The sequence below is a fragment of the Lycium barbarum genome, chromosome 9 (genome assembly GCF_019175385.1).
Source record: "Lycium barbarum isolate Lr01 chromosome 9, ASM1917538v2, whole genome shotgun sequence".
In the NCBI taxonomy this organism is placed as follows: domain Eukaryota; kingdom Viridiplantae; phylum Streptophyta; class Magnoliopsida; order Solanales; family Solanaceae; genus Lycium; species Lycium barbarum.
The window spans coordinates 2752731-2772944 of NC_083345.1; the positions used below are offsets into that span (position 1 = coordinate 2752731).

Here is a 20214-nt window from a genome sequence, read left to right on the forward strand (position 1 = left end):
GTATTTGTTAAAAAAACATTTTTTGTTTATGTATATATTGAATATTGAACAATATTTGCTATTGAAGGGTAGTTGGCCTAATTATGTCTAAGTCATAAAAATCTCATTACTCCAAATGCTTCTGTACGATGACCATGAACTAATTAAAGACCAAAAGAATCTAGTACTTAATTACATAATGGAACTATTTTAGCTACTAGAGATTTCAGAACAGTCCTTGTTGATAAGATCTTTTTTAATCTTAAACCATCCATTCGAGCTTTCATCTAGTCCCGAAGTGGTAGAGGATTTGGCGTTCATCTCCCGAGGTAGTAAAGGATTTGGCGTAGTGTAAATTTAAAGATCAAAAAATACAAGAAGGGGGACATAAAACCAAAACCTCGATCCCAAGAAGAGCAATATATATAAAATGTATGAGAGTTGCTAAATGGCCACACCAATTTGACCCAAATTTGACCACACTTATGTAAAAATCATCACAACCTCTATTGTACAATTTTAAATTAAGATAAACTTTGAGAAAAAAGATAGAAATGACAATAAGTAAGTATAAATTATTAAATTTGTACTAAATAATCATATGAATTTACCTTATTTGGGTCATTGTGGCCAAAATAGTGTGGCCAAAAGACCTTTTAGAAATTTGTATAATGTTGTATATATATTCCTCAGAAACATATGAGAGTTGCTTGCACCAACACCATAGTGTAGGTTTATAAATTTCAGAAACATAGCAGAGTTGTTCTACTCCAGTCAATCCCAAACTATTCTGTTCGGACTCTCCAAAAATATTGTCGCACCCATTTCAAATCCTAAAAAATTGCGCTACTTTTGGAGGATCGATCCTATACACACTCATCAACATTTTTAAAGAGTCCGACAACATAGATACCTACCATGCCAATGGTGCTTTTAACCATGAAAAGAATCTGTTGACAGATCCTAAAAACAGTAGTATTCCTCGTATAGTTTTAGGTATCTAGCTTTCCAAAGTTCTCAGCTAACAATACTCGGTGTGATCTGATTATTAGCATGTTTCTTCCACCAGCATAATGTTACCATTGGCATTTATTCCTAGTGGACTAGTAACTAGCTTCCAAATTTTGAAAGTAGTTTCCCCTGAAGCAAATAGATGATCAAATGTCTCTGCTCTTGATTTCTGCAAAGGTACACTAACATACCATTTGGAGCCTGGAGGCCAAACCTCTGGACAACAGGTGAATATTCCTATACTACCTCTTGTTGGTCCTTAGGGACGGAGATGGCTAGGTTAGCCGAATGATGGCTAACAGTTGAACCGTATGAGCTAAGAAATTCTCAAGACCTGCTCTAAGGGAAGGACTTGGTCAACAAATTGATCATGATTTTGACAGGTAAATCACCTTTTTAGCACTCGTAAGTGGTATAACTAGAACTTGAATGACACAAACTAGATATAATGACTCTCTGTTCATGAGTATTATGAGTAAATTTCTATTTAAATAAGATCAATGTGTTTGACATATAGCTGCATTAACTGTTGGATAATTATTACCAATTATGCGTGATTCCATAATAGAAAGGTTTAATAGCTAAAGGTCCATGCTTTTGCTTCTCGCCGTAGCTGACCTCTTTTTTTCTTTTTCTCTTTTTTAAAGTTAATTCGGAATTTGAAAATTTTGAAGTTCTTTTTTCAAATTCTGGATCCGCCTCTAATATATCAAACATGGAGGAGTATTAGTGCCCCGTATAAAAGAACAGGAATTATGCTGAGTTCATAGCCAAAAATAAGGGATCATTTTGGTCTTTTTCTCTGTTTTTTTTTTTTTTTTTTTTTTTCCGCGAGATCCTCTGGAACTAGAAGGGAAATTGTATTGAAACAACTACTCCATTACAAGTTTATAACGAAAAATGGAGGGCATAAAACTGTACGACCATAATAAACATGGATAACTAACGAAAGCATTAAATTTAACACTGGAGTTTGGTCTTCTTAAATTTCTAGGGATAATTTCTAGCAACTAGGCAAAGAGGTTGTTTCTTATGCATAGTAAGTCCAGGTAAAACATCAGTGTCAATATCTTCAATCTTCATCCCACAAGGCAACTCCCAATCAAAGGCGTAAAGAAGATTGGAAAGTACGAGTTCCACAGTTGCCACACCAAGCGCAATAGCTGGGCACCCTCTTCTGCCTGCTCCAAATGGAATCAACTCAAAATTTTGGCCCTTAAAATCAATATCACTATTCAAGAACCTCTCAGGTATAAATAAATCTGGTTTTACCCATATTTCAGGATCCCTTGCAATAGCGCAAGAGTTAACATGAATTATCGTTTTTGCTTTAATTTCATATCCTTCTAGTATGGAATTTTGCATTGTCTCTCTTGCGACTAACAATGGAGCTGGTGGATACAGTCTAAAGGTCTCTTTTATCACTGCTTTGAAATATGGAAGATTTTGGACATCATCTTCATTCACTATGGATTTTTTGCCAATCGATTCTCTAATTTCTGCTTGAACTTTCTTCATGGCATTTGGGTTCGCTATCAAGGCTGTCATGGCCCAAACTACTGTAGCTGCACCAGTGTCCGTTCCACCAACTAGAATGTTCTACAAGAGGAAGTGCGAGGATAAAATTACAATGCAACATCGTCATATCAATTGAAATTCGGATTAATTACACGAAAGGCACACAACTAAGTATAGTATGATTTTAGGAAAACAATCAAAAGTTTTCTAATTACTTCATTTATTTATTTTCTTATAAACAAAAGTCCACCACTGTGGTGAGGGTAAGGGCTGGTCTCCTACCTGTGAATATTTACCAAACTTATTATTTCACCCTATGTTCCTTAATTTCGTAAGATATCATTCTTGCCAAAATCCGATGAAGTATATAAAGGAAAAATTTCAATAACCTTCCTTCCGTTTGCTTTTATATCACTAACTTTCATTGTGGTGTAAAATATTTCACTCACCTTCTTGACTTTAATTTTTTTTTTTTTTTTGGGTAATGAATCTTTTTAGATGAGCATTACTTTTTACAAGTAAAAATATTAGGTGTAATATTTTAAACTACCAACGAAGTTAGTTATATAAAAGGAATATTCCCTAATAAATTTCACTGGATTTTGGGGCAAGAGTGACATTTTAAGAAAAAAGGCTGAGTGATTCTGTCATGAGAAAAAAAACAATTGACGATTTTTCTTGCAAACAGTACTATAAGTTGAAAAACCTTCGTGTATTCACCTCTTGAAATTCTTAAAACAATAGATACAGCACTAGTGTAGGAATACGGATTCTAAAAAATTTTGGGAAAATTCCTTCTGTTTTGTACGTACGTACGTACGTAAGTATATATGTATGTATGTATATGACTCCTTTTTTTTCTCAATCAATTAAAAAAGATCTTTTCATGTATTCGAAATTTTTAAATTTCTCATTATACCATTAATAAAGTATTTTTCTAACTAAGTGATCATAAATATTATGACATGTATATACCACAAGATTAAAAAGTTTTTAATATTTAACAAAAATCTAGCCATCTTTATATTATGATCGTACCACAAACATAACCATCATAAAAACTTAGGCATGCCTGGTGTTACCACCAAGCCAATGAATGTAACGATATGTAAACTTGCATATACTCTAATTTTTAACATCTAACCATGATTGATTGATATGAATATTCACTTCGATTTGTTAATTAATTCGTAAAGTTAAATGTTTATCTAGGTGTGAGCACCGAACGTGAGAAAGTATTTACCAGCACGGCCATATAATAGATACAAATGGAGTAGCTCATTACCATGATAATAGCCTTTATATTGTCCAAAGTAAGGTTGATTGGAGTTGATTGCTCTTTCCTCAGTTGGAGCAAAAGATCAACAATATCTCCATCCATGGATTTTGGCCTATTGGGATTGAGATGTTGCTCAATGAGTCCTTCATAAAACTCATCCAAATCCTTAAAATTCTTCTCAAGTCTGTTTATTTTTCCAGAGAGTTTATCAATCCATCCTAAGAGAGGAAAATAATCAGAGACGAAAAAACCTGCCAACATTTCTTCAGTCACTTTTAAAAGTTCATCGAATTTTCTCCGTTCACGTGTTTCTTCATCGTACCTAATACCAAAAGCTATTCTACAAATAATTGTAGTTGTTAGTGAAATCACTATACTGCTCAAATTGGTAATTTTTGAAGTGGCAGCTTGTTGAGATATTTTCTTGATCATTATAAAAACTTCATCTTCACGAATTGGACAAAAATATTGCACTTTCTTGAGACTAAATAAATGAACAACACAAATTTTTCTAATTTCTCTCCAATAGTCATTGTATGGTGAACAGGCAATATCTTGACCATTGTAAGACAATTTTTGCTGGCCAAGAATAGAAGGTCTACTACAGAACGTTAAATCTTGTATTTTCGTTACCTCTTTTGCTAGATTTGCTGAAGAAATTACTACCATGGTAGAAGAACCAAGTTTCAATGAGAAGATTTTTCCATATTTCTTGGAAAGTTTCCAAAAATAAAGATGAGGGGTCAAACTATCAAATTGATGCAAATTTCCAATGAATGGAAACCCTAAAGGACCTGGTGGTAGATTGTTTTTGCCACTCTTTTTGACTTTAAGAAGAAGGAAACTGAAAATAATGATAAGAAGGGCTATAAAGAGTGGAAAGAACATCATGTTTTTTGGCAAAGTCACTTGAAATGTCTTCTATATCTTGTATTAAAATTTTCTGTCATTTATAGTAATTGTAAAAGGAGCTGGGACTTTGGATCAACGGCCATATTAATATCAAAAAAGGAAATACATATTTATGATATTAAAAATATACAAATAGAAAGAAATTGGCAATTACATAGGAGATAGGAAGGGATACAAGTTGACCTATGGACAATAGTTTTGATTTTGAGAGGTAGTTTGATTTTTAGTATGAAATTGGAAGAGACAAATGATTTTCCAATAATTAATATTCTAAACTTTTTTTTCTTTCTGTATGGTGATTTTCATGAAAGTGACACTGAAAAATTCACAGGCCACGATAATTAAAGCCTGAAAAATGACCTTTGTACTCTAGCAATCTATATATTTGCCTCACCAATGATTGCATAGCATTAGACAAGGCAATTTGATAACTGAATAAATATATTGTACTGTTTCCTTTTAGAAGGGGAAGGAATAAACTCATAAATATCAAAACTTTCATTTGGGTCCAAAATTTGGATTTATTATTCATTGATCAAGAAAAACTAAAAAGGAATTCTAAATTATTTTTTTATGACCGGTGCTTCGTATTATCTTTTTGAACCTATAAACATTTCTTTATAATATCAGTTGACTAACTTTACATTAGTCTTCATGAAGTTAATCTAGAGTGGCTAATTACTTTTGACGTATGATCAAATACTTCCCGTTATGACGTAGCTTGTGATTTCTGGCATGTGAGTGGCTAAAAGGGTTCTCAATTAGCCAAACAAAAATTGTGCTTTTCCCTCCGTGATTTCATCTAAAAGTCATACAATCATAATATTACCATTACACGAGTATGTGTGTGTGTTTTTTCTTTTAATTTTCATTTGATATCCGAATCGCTACGCCACATTGTTTGGTGATGACAGAGTTGTTAAATATTGCTTTTGTGTATGTTTTCTGACTAATTTTTTTGACCTATATCACCCTGCCTCCAACTGGCTGAGCTACCTACAGTGGTGTAACTGTAAGAATGATCTGTCGAATATCGTCCTTGATCGCATATCGCTTTATATATAAGTTTTGAACACGTTTCACACAACTGCAAAGGGTTGTCAAAAAGTTGTAAACTTGTGGGCTTCTCTGGTTTCTAATCCATGTTTTGTTATAATTTGTGGGCCTAGCTTTTTTTCTCTTAAAAAGTGGGCCTACCAATACTTCTAAGGGTCATTCGCAAGATTGTCCTTCAAAGGCAGTGGTCTTTAATTTTTGCTATTTTTGGTCTTCGCCTAATATTTTGAGATTTTGAGTTTGAATCCCGATTCAGTAAAAAAAAAATAAAGTAGAGATTTGTAGCAAAATTAGGCTCATTTGGGCAAAAGTTAGGCCTTAAAGCAAACTTTTGCCCAAACTCTGCCTTGTAACTTTAAAGTAGAGTTTGAATTCAAAACTCTACCTTGCGAATCTTTTTTAATTTTTTACTGAGCGAGGGTTCGAACCAGAAACTCATGAGTTTTTAGGTTAAGGACAAAAATTAAAGACCAACAATTTGAGGGGTAAAAATTAAAGACCAGTGCCGTTGAAGAGCATTCCGCGCAAAAAAATGTATTGCTAAAACCAAGATGGACCAAAAACAGTGCCTTATAATTGTTTGACACTCTACAATAATAAAAGGAAAATAGCATTTTTAAAAATTTTGTGTTATTGCATTTTTCCATACCTGTGAATCTGTGATATTCCACTAAGCAAAGAGAGAACAATAGTTTCTTGATACTGGCAGATAATTTAAATTAGTGGCAGAATGGAGTTTTCTTTTCTTTTTTTGTACTTAAATTTTTTGTTTTGAGAGTAACATTAGAAATACCGAATTACTCTTTGTAGAGTAGACAACTCGTTATTTTGTTTGGGTTCCATTAGCAAAAGAATTAAAACACTTAATTAAAGGTTAAATGTGCTTAGTCAAACATTACAATGATTAAAATAAAAACAATGCAACAACACTAGGACTAATCCCATAATACATAGTTGCACAGTAATAATAATTTAAAAGTCACGTTTTGGTTAAAATTGTTACAAGAACATATTTGTGAAAGAGCATTCTTGGCAATAAAGTTTATGAAGAATGACTTGTGGAATCGGATGCATGGAAAGAAATGTTATCGACACTAGTAAGTTCTTTATATTGATATCGTCAGGGAGAGCACTTTTGGTTGTGCAATTTTACGAGCATTGATTTGTACATCTCTTGGACCAGGACCAGAACGGTATGTCAAAGTATTTCATAGCATACTTTATCCCCAAAATATTTTATCAGATTAAGTTAACCCTAAGAAATTTCAGGCACAAACTCAAAGAGTTTGGGAACTTATGATACAATTAAATATGTTTCAGTTTCTTCTACCCTTTATCGAAATAAAAATTATGTATCATTTTTTTTTTCTATTTTGTCTGCCTTTTAGGTGCTGTTACGACACTGATGTACTTGAATTTTCAGGCTTATAACTTAGGAGTTTTGCATCACATATTTGATTAGTTGATTATCTGCTATTTTTTACTATTGAATAATTATAATTCACACATGATTAAATTTTTTTATCTGTTCATTATTTCTTCCTTTTTAATTCATGTTTTGACGAACTATATGAATCCAAGCATGATAATTTCGGTGAAACTTTTTTATCTTTCTTTCGTCTTTTTGTTTAGCTTAACACAATATAAAGTAAGTACATATGTTTTGGTCTTAATGTCGATTTTTATTGCCTTCATTATCAATAATATTGTCGGATCTATTGTAAAATCAATTTTATGAAGAGTGTTGAAGCTAACCAAATCTATATATAATATAAAGCTAGGCATAGATAAGGTGAGGTGGCACCTCTATATACCCACCATTCAGATTTATCTTTTTTCTCCTAATTTTCACCATTTTCATATTTCTTTTCTATTTGTGCTATTTAAAAATAATAATCAAAATTCAATCATAAATAAATCATGCAAGTTTGGGTGTACTTTAATATCCCTCTATGAGCTATTCTACGGTTTCAAAAGGTTACCCTCCCCCTTCTCGGATTGGGCTCCTCTCCGGTTCCCTTCTCTCCATTTTCCCCAAGTTCTACCTTGGATTAGAGACACATGGCATGGGTTGGAATTAATAGCTAAAATTTAATTAACTAAAGCAAGACCCTAACCATGATTTACATAATTAATAACTTATCCATAAATATATTAAAATTATTTCCTCTCTCTTCCTATTTTACTTTTTCTACGCAGTAAAATATCTTTTCTCCTTTACCCGATTATTTTTCCCACTTCATTTTTTCCCTACGCATAAATAGAACCCATTATTCAATTGGTGATATTTTTCTATTTTTTCAATTATGATGCTTACTAATTCACACAATATAGACCCCATTATTTAATTGGTAATTGTATATTTCTGAAGAGTTATATATATTCCGGAAATATCACCATTAAAGAGCTATCATAATTGAAAAAAAATGGAATATTAAAATAGGAAGAGAGAGAAAATATTTTACTATATTTATGGATAAGTTATTAATTATATAAACCATGGTTAGAGAGCCTTCTTGCTTTAGTCAATTAAATCTTATTATAATCCATGTCATGTGTTTCTAATCTAATGTAGAACTTAGGGAAAATAGAGAGAGGAAATGGAGAAGAGCCCAATTCCCCGTTCTCATCATGCACCTCATCAATTAATGAGCAGTTTATGCCGTGTAAAACTGATATTTATAAGAAAGCTCCTCTTATAAATGATTCCAATCTGAATTTGCAGTCCTAAGCTGGCCAAATTGCTTGCTTCTTCAAATTGTCTTCGTCATTTTCATTTCTAATAAGTCAAGAGATGAAAGGTCCTTGTATCTATTTGACTAAATTAATTGACAAATGGACTCTGCTTTTGGATGGTATGCTATATTTGTTTCTAACATTTCTGGCACTTTACTAATTTTATATTAACTTTTGCATGTAATTTATTTTTTTTATAATACGGACATTATAAGAGTTTTAGATAATTGCAAAATAGGATATTATTTATTATATAGATATGAATCTCACACGGGCTCTTGAAGAAATTTGGCCACCTTTGCGGGTCATTTCTTTCAGTTTCTCTCATCCTTACATATACACTTATTTACAAAAGGCAAAAGCTTGCAATTTGATCCGTTGCATGGTTATAATGTTGTTGATTAATTGTAATTGATGACTTTTCATGATATGGTTGGAAAACTTGTCCCATTTCCACGGCTGATGAGGAAGTAATTTTCAACTTATTCTTAGATTTAGGATCTTGATATTTTTATTTTTATTTTAAACAGTTGCACTAAGGGAGAGGTTCAAGGCTAATAATCGTTTGTATTTTTTATTTCCCTTTTGTTTTTTTGTTTTTCATATTTTTTCTTTAGTATATCTACTATTTTTATGCTAATTTGCATGTTAGTTCGACATGTTTACATCAGAAAATGACACGTTTTTAGAGGAAACAAATGTTTTAAGCTAATCCTTATGTTAATTTTTTAGAGGTGATGTGGCACCTCTCTATAGCAAGCAATTGTGTTTTTCTTTTTTCTTTTTTTTTTCCTCCAAATTCTGGCATTTTTTCTATTTTTTCCCATTTATGTGCTATTAAAAAAAAAGGAAAATACATAAAAACCCTCCAACGTATAACCAGATTAATTATGACGTACCCAACCTTTGCGGGCGACCTATTACCTCCCAGTCTTAATTTTTCAGTATTTTAGTACCATTTTCTGACTGACGTCACTGACACGTCACCGACACATCACTGTCAGTGACTCGCCATAATTTTTTTTTGCCACGTCAGTCAAAAATGGTACTAAAATACTGAAAAATTAAGACTGGAGGGGTAATAGATCGCCCACAAAGGCTTGGTGCGTCATAATTAATCTGGCTATACGCTGGGGTTTTTTTTATGTATTTACCCCGGAAAACAAAAAACTCAAAAATCACTAATTAAACTCGCTCTTTTTTTTTTTTTTTGATAACTATCATTTTATTAATCACCAAGTGCAAACATTACATAACCATAGTTTAGCTATCGCAGCCAACTATCTCAAACGAAAAGGAAAACTACATCAACTACAACTAGCCTAGTTACATGGAGGAGCAATACAAATTAGAATTGGTATTGCTAGAACAATTTGGTAGTGCTTGGTTCAGCCCTCACATTGCAAACATATGCTATTTCTTTGGAATACTCTCAATATCTTGACTTCTCTTTTCAAATATCCTCAGATTTCTTTCAATCCATATGGAATGAATTACTTCAGCATAAAACATTCTCATGACCCGAGCACATTGGGATTTACCTTTAGCACACTTAAGTATCCATGCTAGTTGTTGAGTCCATGTCTGATAAGAGCAAACAAGCTTGTGCATTCAATTCATCAACCTTGCCCAGAGTTGTTGTGTGGCAGGGCAAGCTACAAACAAATGTGCTCCATCTTCATCATGAGACTGGCAAAGGACACATACAGGTTCCATCCTCATCCCCCATTTGAGGAGCCTATCAGCTGTTAGCAGTCGACCATGAAAGCATAGCCACATTGTAAATATTGTCTTAGGCCATGCATCATTACGAAAGATCAAACATTTCCAGCTGACCCTTTCCAAAGTTCCCAGAAGTTGTAGATAGATAGTTCTAAATTACACTCTCATTAGGCTGAGTAATCACTGATACCTGATCAACAGTTCTGCTTGCTGCAATTATCTGTCTAACCATCCAGCTTGCCTGCTAAGGAATGCACATAGTTGTTAAATGTGCCTAACCATCCAGCTTGCCTAACCATCATTAAACTCTCTTAATTATGTTAAATGTGCTTTTTACTTCCAAAGATGAATGAAACGTTGCAACAAATTAATGACAACCTATTTATTTCAGTCTTAGTACTGTTATTTATCCTTTCTCCTAAAAATAATCTACTTTCTATATGTGGCGTTAAGTTTCTCCGATATTTTAAAAAAAAATCTTTGAAATATTTCCCTATATCAGGACTAAAAGTATAAAACTGTTGCATCAAATTAATCACAGCCTATCTGTTACATTCCTCATTACTACTACTATTTACTTCTTCTCCCAGAGTTTCTCTACTTTCTTTTCTTGAAAAATCTGATTTACTCTATTATTAGTATTCTCCGTTTACTTGGAAAAAAATGATTTACTCCATTATTTTTTTTCTCCTTCTATATTTGTTATTATTATTATTGTTGTTGTTGTTGTTATGTGTAATAATGTCACGAGTCAATGAAGATTAAAGAAGATGATGTAAACGACAACACATAATTCTTTTAGATGATTTGTAGAAAATTGAGGGCAGTAACATGAGTTTATTTCATTCATCATAATTCGTTTAATATTAATTGTGTTGCTAATAAGTAATAACTCCAAAATTTATTAATTTAATCCAGTTTAATACTTTCTTCCCCCCTCTATTTCTATTGAATTTAATGTATAATGAACACGGAATTCAATTGGAATGTGAAGTATATATTTTTCTTCATAAATAAGTCAAATAAGGCAGGAGAAATCATGAGATGGGAATTGGAATTTGGACATCCGTATCATTTTTGCAATTCTCACTTTAGTTTCCATTACCCTCCCTCTTTTCGTCTTCTTTCTCACATAGTATCTACTTTTCTTTCTTTTTCTAAATGTTTTTTCTTTCTTCTTGATGATTCTGATGTGATAATTTATATGTAGGTTGGTGAACTGAGAAAAATAAGGAAGTAAAGAGTGATGAAGATTTATAAGAGGAGAATTATCAAAGCTAGAAAAAATATTTTCCCCCTATTCATTCTTTTTTCTTGGCTTCTCTTAAATTTTGAACAAGGACAAAATTATTAAATACCCAAATATAACTCTATAAGAAAGCCAAAAATAAGTGAAATGCTTATATATATAAACTGTATTTACTACGACACATAGAGGTAGATTATTCTCAAAATTCATTTCGTCCTTTCTATGTTTTTTGCGGAAAGAAATTTTTTTGTACCGCCTATACTAATAATACAAAAATCAAATTAGAGAAAAACATATGACTAAGTGTTAATCTAATCAATTTGAAGTTGAAGAACAAAAAAGTATTTCGAATATTTACTACTCGTGCATGCTCTAATCAAGAGGAAATAATAATTTATTTCTATTATGTAGGGGTAATTCAGTAAACTTCACATTGCATTATTGATTTCTTAATATGCGTGTTTTTTGCTAAGGAAACACTTATTATGAGACGGAGAGAGTATATATCTTAAAGGAATTGGGTCACTGGGATGAATAGGGGATTTGAAAAAAGTGTACAAATATTTTATAACTAGTGAATTTGTCCGCGCTTCGTTCGGTTGTAAAAGAGGTTAGAGAATTTACGAAATGGTCATGCTAATAATTAATTTAAACATTATTTCTTTTTTTTTTTGAGAGAAATAAAAAGCTAACAAAAGTGCGCTCGTTAAAAAAAATTGAAAATTTACAAAACGGCCAGGTTAATATTTAATTTAGATGTATTCCATTTTCCCGAGAGAAAGAAAATGCTAACAAACAACATACATTTAGGGTTAATATACACTTATTAATAATTTGGATTGTAATGACGTATATTTTAGTTTTATCTAATTAATACTTTTCAAAATATTAAAAATAAGGTTAGAAAACCAAGTTACATAAATTAAATCTTATAACTAAAAATTGCCATACAAAATAAAAACATTTAAGTTATTGTTCGTTTTGAGCTCAATATTCGCAGCCAAAAGTAGATATCTTGGAATGGTTTTATTCTTGTGATCTCCATTCTTACCAACTCAAACCCATATAACTATTTAGCACTAAGTAATTAGTAAGTTTACTAAACACTTTAAAAGAACATGTACATACAAGAAATTCAGCATATTCGTGTTAGTTGATAAATTCATATTGAAACTATCCTATTAGAATATTAATAAAATAAGGTTATCCGTGCTTAAAATTATTTGAACACAGTTCATACTTTTTCATTGTGGAATAAGTCGTGAACCCACAAGTAAGACATAATGGGTTGAATTTAATCAAACAATTCTGTCGAAACCAACATAATTAAATATACTGATTAGTTTTTCAGAAACTAAAACCAACCCTTCTAATATGCAGAAATAATGAAACTATGAATCAATTTCGATACAGTGAGAACTTCCCATTCAACATCCGTATTCTTTAAATAATTTAGCACATCTTTTTACACCCGTAAAAAAAACAAAGAAAAAGAAAAAAAACCGTTTACAATAAATAATGAAAAAAAAAACAATGTAAAGACAAATAAATCAAACCGGAAGAATACACAATGAACATGAATTGAACAAAATGATAATAACCCTATATCAGATCCGCAACAGAAATAATAATTTTCCTTTTTCATGTTACCCACAAATTTCGAATCGACGGGGGCAAGAACTCAAATGTATCAGATATTAAATCTGCAACAGAACTGGTTTCTCAAGGTTTTAGGTTTGTGAGATGTATGTATGGAGAAGAGACGGGATGAAGGATGAAAAGTTTTCAATGTGATGATTTATAGGTATTATTGGTAACTGATATGAAGTTGAAGAGGCAAACTAACACTAATAACAGTAAAAAATTAATGTGCCAATAAACCTCAACTTATGATTTCCGTTACTAATTTCCATACAAAAAGAAGTTAGGGTGCCGTTCTATTCTCTTCATTTTGTGCATTTAGTTCCCATTAATAAGTCTTAATTGGAATAATGGAATATAATAGAGGGATTTCAAGAAATGAAATAAATGCCCATAATTTTTACAAATTTTTGGGACAGAAAATTAAGGAAAAAATTCAGAATTCTGAGAAAAAAGATAAATAGTGATGCTGGTCATTGAGACATGCCACCTCACTTTTTTATTGCCTAGCTTTATATTATATATTGATTGCTTTTGATGCCAGTCAGCCAAAGGCATTTCTCCAACTCGTGAGAATGTACTTTATCAACTCCGTCTTTAGAATTATGTTGAAAGATTAAGCTGAAAGATGAGGCAAAGATCCAGACATATCTCGTAAATTTTAAACATCTTTGTTTTTGTGAACTCTTGATTTACTCTCAATAAGTTCTCTTTTTCGGTCATGGTTCTATAAGTTGAAGTAATATTGAGTAGTGATTTTCTTCTAATAGTACATATACCGAGTTAACACACTACTATTTGTTTTTTTTTTCATAAAATAATTATTTTAGATTTATGCTTATTATTTGCATTAACACTGGGTTGTGATTTTTTCATAATGCCATCAAATCAAGACTCTGCCAACTGCCAATTTGTGACGGTATCCTATATTGTTCGGATTCTTCAAAAATGTTGAGGAATATTGTGTGTCGGATTCTCCAAAATTAGTACATTTTTTAAGAATTCGATACGGATACGAAAACAGTTCTAAACAGACCGAGCAACATAGACGATACATCCTGTACTGCTGGATTAATAATTAAAATATACATTATTATTGGTGGCAACCAAGGACGGGTGATATTCCGTTGGGCTCATGGCAATAAATATTGTTTGGAATTCCCTATTTTACATTAATGTTGTTGTTGTTAATTCCCCTATTTTTACGTTACCATTTGAAATTTCTTATTTTAAATAATTTCTTATTTTACCATAATATATATATATATATATATATATATATATATATATATATATATATATATATATATATATATATACACACATGCTTTTTCTCATTTTTTGTTATGAACAATATTTAATTAAGAATAAAAAGTGAAAGGACTTATGTAAGATCAAAAATCTATGATTATGATTTACAAAAACAATTTCGTTAACTTCTCTTCCCAGTACAATTTCAGAAGATTTCCGTCCGTATAAACCTACAAAAAGATATGCAATGTTCTTATTTAATTTGGATTTACCTTCTTACATGTATTTTTCATATAAATTTGATTTATAATTTATTTTCATTTACATTGTATATTTGTTTTTTTAGCTATTAATTATTTTTATCTTTTCTATATTAATTAAATAAATTTAAGAAAAGATATGTAAGCATAGACAATCTTATGTGGCCCTACTCTATGGCCTCCATTGACATTTACCTTTTTTTTGTCAATTTTTTGGTGATGTGGCACTTCCTCTTTGGCCAAGAATTCTATTCATCGTACTCTCATTTTTTTGACTTTTTTCCCTTTTTATTTTATTTTATTTATATCTATGTTAAGGAAATTAAAAATCACGTCATTTGTGAAGAGTTGTAACTCCCAGTTTTGTGCATTTATCATGCAACAATAATTGTTGACTGCTCTTTTCCTATCTCTAACGTTACTTTTCTTTTTATGCCTGTTTGTATTCCATCTCTTTTCCTATCTCTAACGTTACTTTTCTTTTTGTGCTTGTTTGTATTCCATACTTGAGGGTGTTTCTAAATAAATTTGGTCAGTTATTACCACAAAAACATTTACCAGCAATTGGTTAAATGTCATTAGATCCAGGTCGTTAAACCCTTTAGCGGCATTTATTATTGGGACTAAAGTTTGGTATTGCCGGTAATAATTGATTCTAGAATACAATTAGCAGCAATTAAGTTATTGTCGTTAACTAATTGCCGCTAAAAGCATATTTTGTTGTAGTGATAGTTCTATTATTAGGTATTAAAAATTATAAAAGAACTAACAAAGGAATTAAAACGTAGTAAGAATTGGGATGGGTTATTATCCGCTTTTTAGGCCATTTCAGTCCAGTCAATTTCAGTGCAAGTAACTTTTGAGCGGATCAATAACCAAGTTATTTATTAACGCAATTCATTTTGACCCGTCCAAATTCAGCTCAGAGCGTCAACTTGACACCTCTCTCCTATACAAAGGTCTCTCAATAAAGGTCAAGTGAGCGATCAACTTAGCCAAAAATAGAGAGAAAATATCAGCCTGGATGAAAAATAAGTTTGCCTTTTCTAATCTTGATTCCAAATTTGCTCTGACAAGTTCTTCGTACTCTTCAATATGGATATAATGTAAGAAGATAAAGTTATATCCTCATCGAAGAGTATATTTTATTTAGGGTGAAAAAGAAGATTAGCAAGCAGGTCTGCAATACTGTTTGGCCTCTCTGAAAGTGTGGCTAAACTGGAACTGTTAATGAATTAACTGAACGTCTGTTGAAAATATAATTTTGAATGTTGTAAGGTTATGCACTTATATTATCAATGTGGCCTTTAGGATATCTATGTGATCGATTAGATGCATAGTGTTGATGTTATTTAGGTGCATGATTTTGTGTTTCTGAGATGGTGATCAAGTTCATAATGAGAGTGTGAAAGCATTTAGTAGCATTGAGTCTAGAATTATCTATTGGCACCTATATAAACTCCTTTTGTAATGTTACTTGTGTAAGAGTGGAGTCTTTCTAATATTATGAGAGCTTAATTTGCCAACAATTAATGTCCTCCTTAATTTGCCAAAGGTGTTAATTTCTCTTTTTATTAGTTGAATCACTAAAAGAGAATCTGACTTGACTGTAATTCTGGAATAGCCATGTTCCAATCACCATTTCATTCACATAGAACGAGTACTTCACATAATTGTTGGAAACAGATTCCAAAATTGGAGGAGAATGTCATAATTAATCAAATAGTTTTTGCAGAGACCTTGTGTATAACTACATGTAGCTAAAGATTCTCTGAATATTTATAAATATTTGATTGTGAATTCAGTTATTATTATGTATTTATTTGAGGTAGTGGATCTGGATCTTCTAAAAGTGTTCCAAGCTGACTTTGTGGAAAAGTATTTTTCCATTCTGCTCGGGTAGCCAGATAGGCTTATCATCACCCTCAATATATCTTGACGTCTTTAATAGAACTCACCAAATCAGATGGAAGGATGAAACTTAATTTTACCAAATTTCATTGATTATGCACAATGAAATCTGATACTTTAGGCTTCTTAGGTCTGCTTATTCTTAGGTCTCTCTCTAATTACTTTAAGTTATTTATTTATAATATTATATGGTAGGAGTCAAAACCAAATCCCCTCCACCCTAAGCTCACAACCTAATGGTGATGACTTATAAAAAAGAAACTGATGGGGTAAATATTTATTGCACAGGCATATATAAATCGTTGATCGGCCCTTCAATCTAAAAGATCACATATATGTAAATGAATTAACATATATTATGTTATCTCTGTAACATGGTACGTAACTACTTATTACAAATTGAACCAAGATCACACCGTAAACTTTTACGCATTACTCATTTTTATAAAACAAACACCTAGGTCCTTTCGAGCTAGATGGGAAATTTTATCATTAGCAAATTAAATAGCAACTAAATTACAATGAAAAGTGGCAGATCACAAAATCGAGCATACCATATAATTAAACATAGGTGATGGGGAAACACACTACTCATTTATTAACGGATATAATAAAACTTACGTTATGACTAGATTTAGCTAGTCTAAAGATAATTTTTAGGGAGAAGGCAAAGATGATTTTTCTTATGCATAGTGATTCCATGCCTAACATCTGTGTCAATGTCCTCTTTTTTCAACCCACAAGGTAACTCCCAATCAAACGCATAAAGAATATTTGATAATGCAAGTTCTATGACTACAAGCCCAAGTGTAATCCCTGGGCACCCTCTTCTTCCTACTCCAAATGGAATTAGCTCATAGTCTTCTCTCTTGAATTCGATATCGCTATTCAAGAATCTCTCGGGTATAAATTCATTTGGATTTTCCCATATTTTAGGATCCCTTGCAATTGCCCATGCGTTAACATGAACTATAGTTCCCGGCTGAATTTCATAACCTTCTAATGTGGACTTTTTTATTGATTCTCTTGGTATTAGGAGTGGGTCTGGTGGATATAATCTAAATGTCTCTTTTATCACCGCTTTGAGATAAGACATATTTTGGATATCATCTTCATGCACAATGCCTTTGTTTCCAATTGATTTTCTGATTTCTACTTGGACTTTCTTCAAGGCTCTTGGATTCTTCATCAAGGCTGTCATTGCCCATACTATTACAGCTGCACTAGTGTCTGATCCAGCAACTAACACATTCTACACAAAAATTGACAGGGAAGAAGACAAATTTGTCAATATAATGCATGAGAAATTCTTAAGGCAAAAAAGGACTCATTCGTGCTACATATTAGAGGTGGCAAAATCAATCCATCTTTAAGTAATCCGCCCGACTAAATTTAAACGGGTTGTACGTTTGTTGACTTGACTTAACCAGATCAATTTGAAATGACATGTTAAAATATTGGGTTAAAACGGCCAAATAGTGTAACTAGATGGGTCAATATTACAGTCCAAACTCAAACATAAATAGTACATAATTAAATTTAAAGATTGGGATTTATGAAAATTTGAATGAATTTAGGCTAACAATGTAAGAAGAATAAATTAGCTTTCAGTTTTTCCAAAAAGCAAAATACAAAAGGATATGAGGTTGAGTCATGTTGGGCGTATTGTTTTATGATCCGTCATTTGACCTATCTTAACCCGACCCATTTTGACTCAAGCAAATTTTGAACGGATTGGATCATAACTCATGTTGACCCACTCATGTTTGATCCAACCTGCGCATTTACCACCTCTCCATGTGTACAAATGTAAATATGTGTATATGCATATAAATTATAATTATATGTGTGTGCGAGCGCGTGTAGTAGTAGGTAGATCCAAGACATGGGAAATTACCATGAGAAGTCCTTTTATATCCTCCAAAGTGAGATCAATTGACGTTGATTGCTCTTTCTTCAGTTGGAGCAAAAGATCAAGAATGTCCCCTTCCATGGATTTTGGCCTATTAGGATTGAGATGCTGCTCAATGAGTTCTTCATAAAACTCATCCAAATCCTTAAAATTCCTCTCAAGTCTATCTGTCAGTCCAGTAAGTTTATCAATCCAACTTAAAGAAGGAAAAAAATCAGACACAAAAAATCTAACCATCATTGCTTGAGCTTCAGCCAAAAGATAATCAAATCTCTTCCTTTCATGTGCTTCTTCATCAAACCTAACACCAAAAGCAACTCTACAAATAATTGTACTAGTTAGTGAAATCATTAAATTGCTCAAATTGGTGATTTGTGAGGTATTCGCTTGTTGAGATATTTTCTTGATCATTCTCGAGATTTCATCTTCACGAATTGGACTAAATAGTTGTACTTTCTTGAGACTAAATAGATGAAGAACACAAATTTTTCTCATTTCTCTCCAATAGTCATTATAAGGTGCAAAGGCAATATCACGACCATTGTAAGACAATTTTTGCTGCCCAAGAAGAGAAGGTCTACTACAAAATACTAAATCTTGTGTCTTCAATACTTCTTTTGCTAATTCTGGTGAAGAAACTACAACCATTTGAGCAGAAGCAAGTTTCAATGAAAAGATTTTCCCATATATTTTGGAAAGTTTCCAAAAATAGAGATGAGGGGTTAAACTATCATATTGATGCAAATTTCCAATTAATGGCAGACCTATAGGACCTGGTGGCAGATTGTTTTTGCCACTCTTTTTGATTTTAGGAAGAAGAAAAATAAGAAAAATAGGAAGGCCTACAAAGAGGAGAAAGAGCATCATTTTGTTGTCCAGCTTCGTAAAATAATAGTCACTTCAAATGTCTTTTATATATATAATGAATCTTGGGTTGTTTTTCCTCTTCTTTTTTTTCCGAGTAGAGAGCTTATAACTTTTGTACACCGAGAACATAAAATAATTTTGCATAAAGTTTAAATTTTATATACCCTTAGTGAAAATAGATTTTTACACTATCAAGTTATTCAAATGATATAGTAAGCCTTCTTAAAATGTAGAAATTGAAATGTAAAAAGTAAAATATGCTACCTACCACATCATATAAAAATAACCTGATATTGTAAAAACTATTTACACCAATAATGTATATTACTTAAAACTCTTATCCATAACAAGTAGAACTAATTACTTAGAAAATAAGACAGACAACTTGTTGCAACATGTTAAATCAAACTAGTAGTACAAAAATTTACTATGTTATCAATGTATATTAGTCGAATCCTTAATTAAACGAGGACAAAAAAAAGGTCTTTGGATGATAGATCCCAAAAAAAAAGGTCTTTGGATGATAGATCCTTCTCATGTGTGTAATTTACTACTACATTAACATAGTATTGGTGGGTGATGAATATTGATGTGTAGCAATTAGATCGAAATGTTATTTCCTCTGTCTCAAAAAGATTGTTCTTTTTTTTTTTAGTCTGTCACAAAAAGATTGTCCCCTTTCTATATTTAGAAATAATTTAACTTTATGAGATGATTTACAGCTATACAAATATCTAAGACTTATTTTGAACTACACGTTTCAAAAATCTTCCTTTATTTCTTAAATTTTATATCAAGTCAAAAGAGGACAATCTTTTTGGGACGAAGAGAGTATAATTTAATGGGAAAAATGGACATTGCAACTATAAATTTTACATATCACTGACCAGATGTTGTGATGTGATAAGAG

At 31.8% G+C, this 20214-nt stretch overlaps 2 protein-coding genes across 2 annotated transcripts; both read right to left on the bottom strand.

The window, feature by feature from the left end:
- Positions 1-1831: 1831 nt before the first annotated feature.
- On the bottom strand, positions 1832-4743 carry LOC132610926 (6,7,8-trihydroxycoumarin synthase-like). Its single transcript, XM_060325335.1, has 2 exons — positions 3794-4743; positions 1832-2589 (listed from the first exon to the last, which is right to left on the bottom strand). The coding sequence occupies exons 1-2, from the start codon at positions 4676-4678 to the stop codon at positions 1981-1983; spliced, it is 1494 nt and encodes a 497-aa protein (XP_060181318.1). The 5' UTR covers positions 4679-4743; the 3' UTR covers positions 1832-1980.
- A 12318-nt stretch (positions 4744-17061) lies between these two features.
- LOC132610163 (6,7,8-trihydroxycoumarin synthase-like) lies at positions 17062-19350 on the bottom strand. The gene is made up of 2 exons (XM_060324452.1): positions 18423-19350; positions 17062-17777 (listed from the first exon to the last, which is right to left on the bottom strand). Exons 1-2 carry the CDS (start codon positions 19302-19304, stop codon positions 17169-17171), a joined length of 1491 nt encoding a protein of 496 aa, XP_060180435.1. The 5' UTR covers positions 19305-19350; the 3' UTR covers positions 17062-17168.
- Positions 19351-20214: the final 864 nt, after the last annotated feature.

Coding starts and splice junctions, on each gene's coding strand:
- LOC132610163 (XM_060324452.1), bottom strand. CDS start 19,304: ATGATGCTCTTTCTCCTCTTTGTAGGCCTTCCTATTTTTCTTATTTTT. Junction 17,778..18,422: donor ATATAAAAGGACTTCTCATG/GTAATTTCCCAT, acceptor ATTTTTGTGTAG/AATGTGTTAGTTGCTGGATC.
- LOC132610926 (XM_060325335.1), bottom strand. CDS start 4,678: ATGATGTTCTTTCCACTCTTTATAGCCCTTCTTATCATTATTTTCAGT. Junction 2,590..3,793: donor ATATAAAGGCTATTATCATG/GTAATGAGCTAC, acceptor TTCCTCTTGTAG/AACATTCTAGTTGGTGGAAC.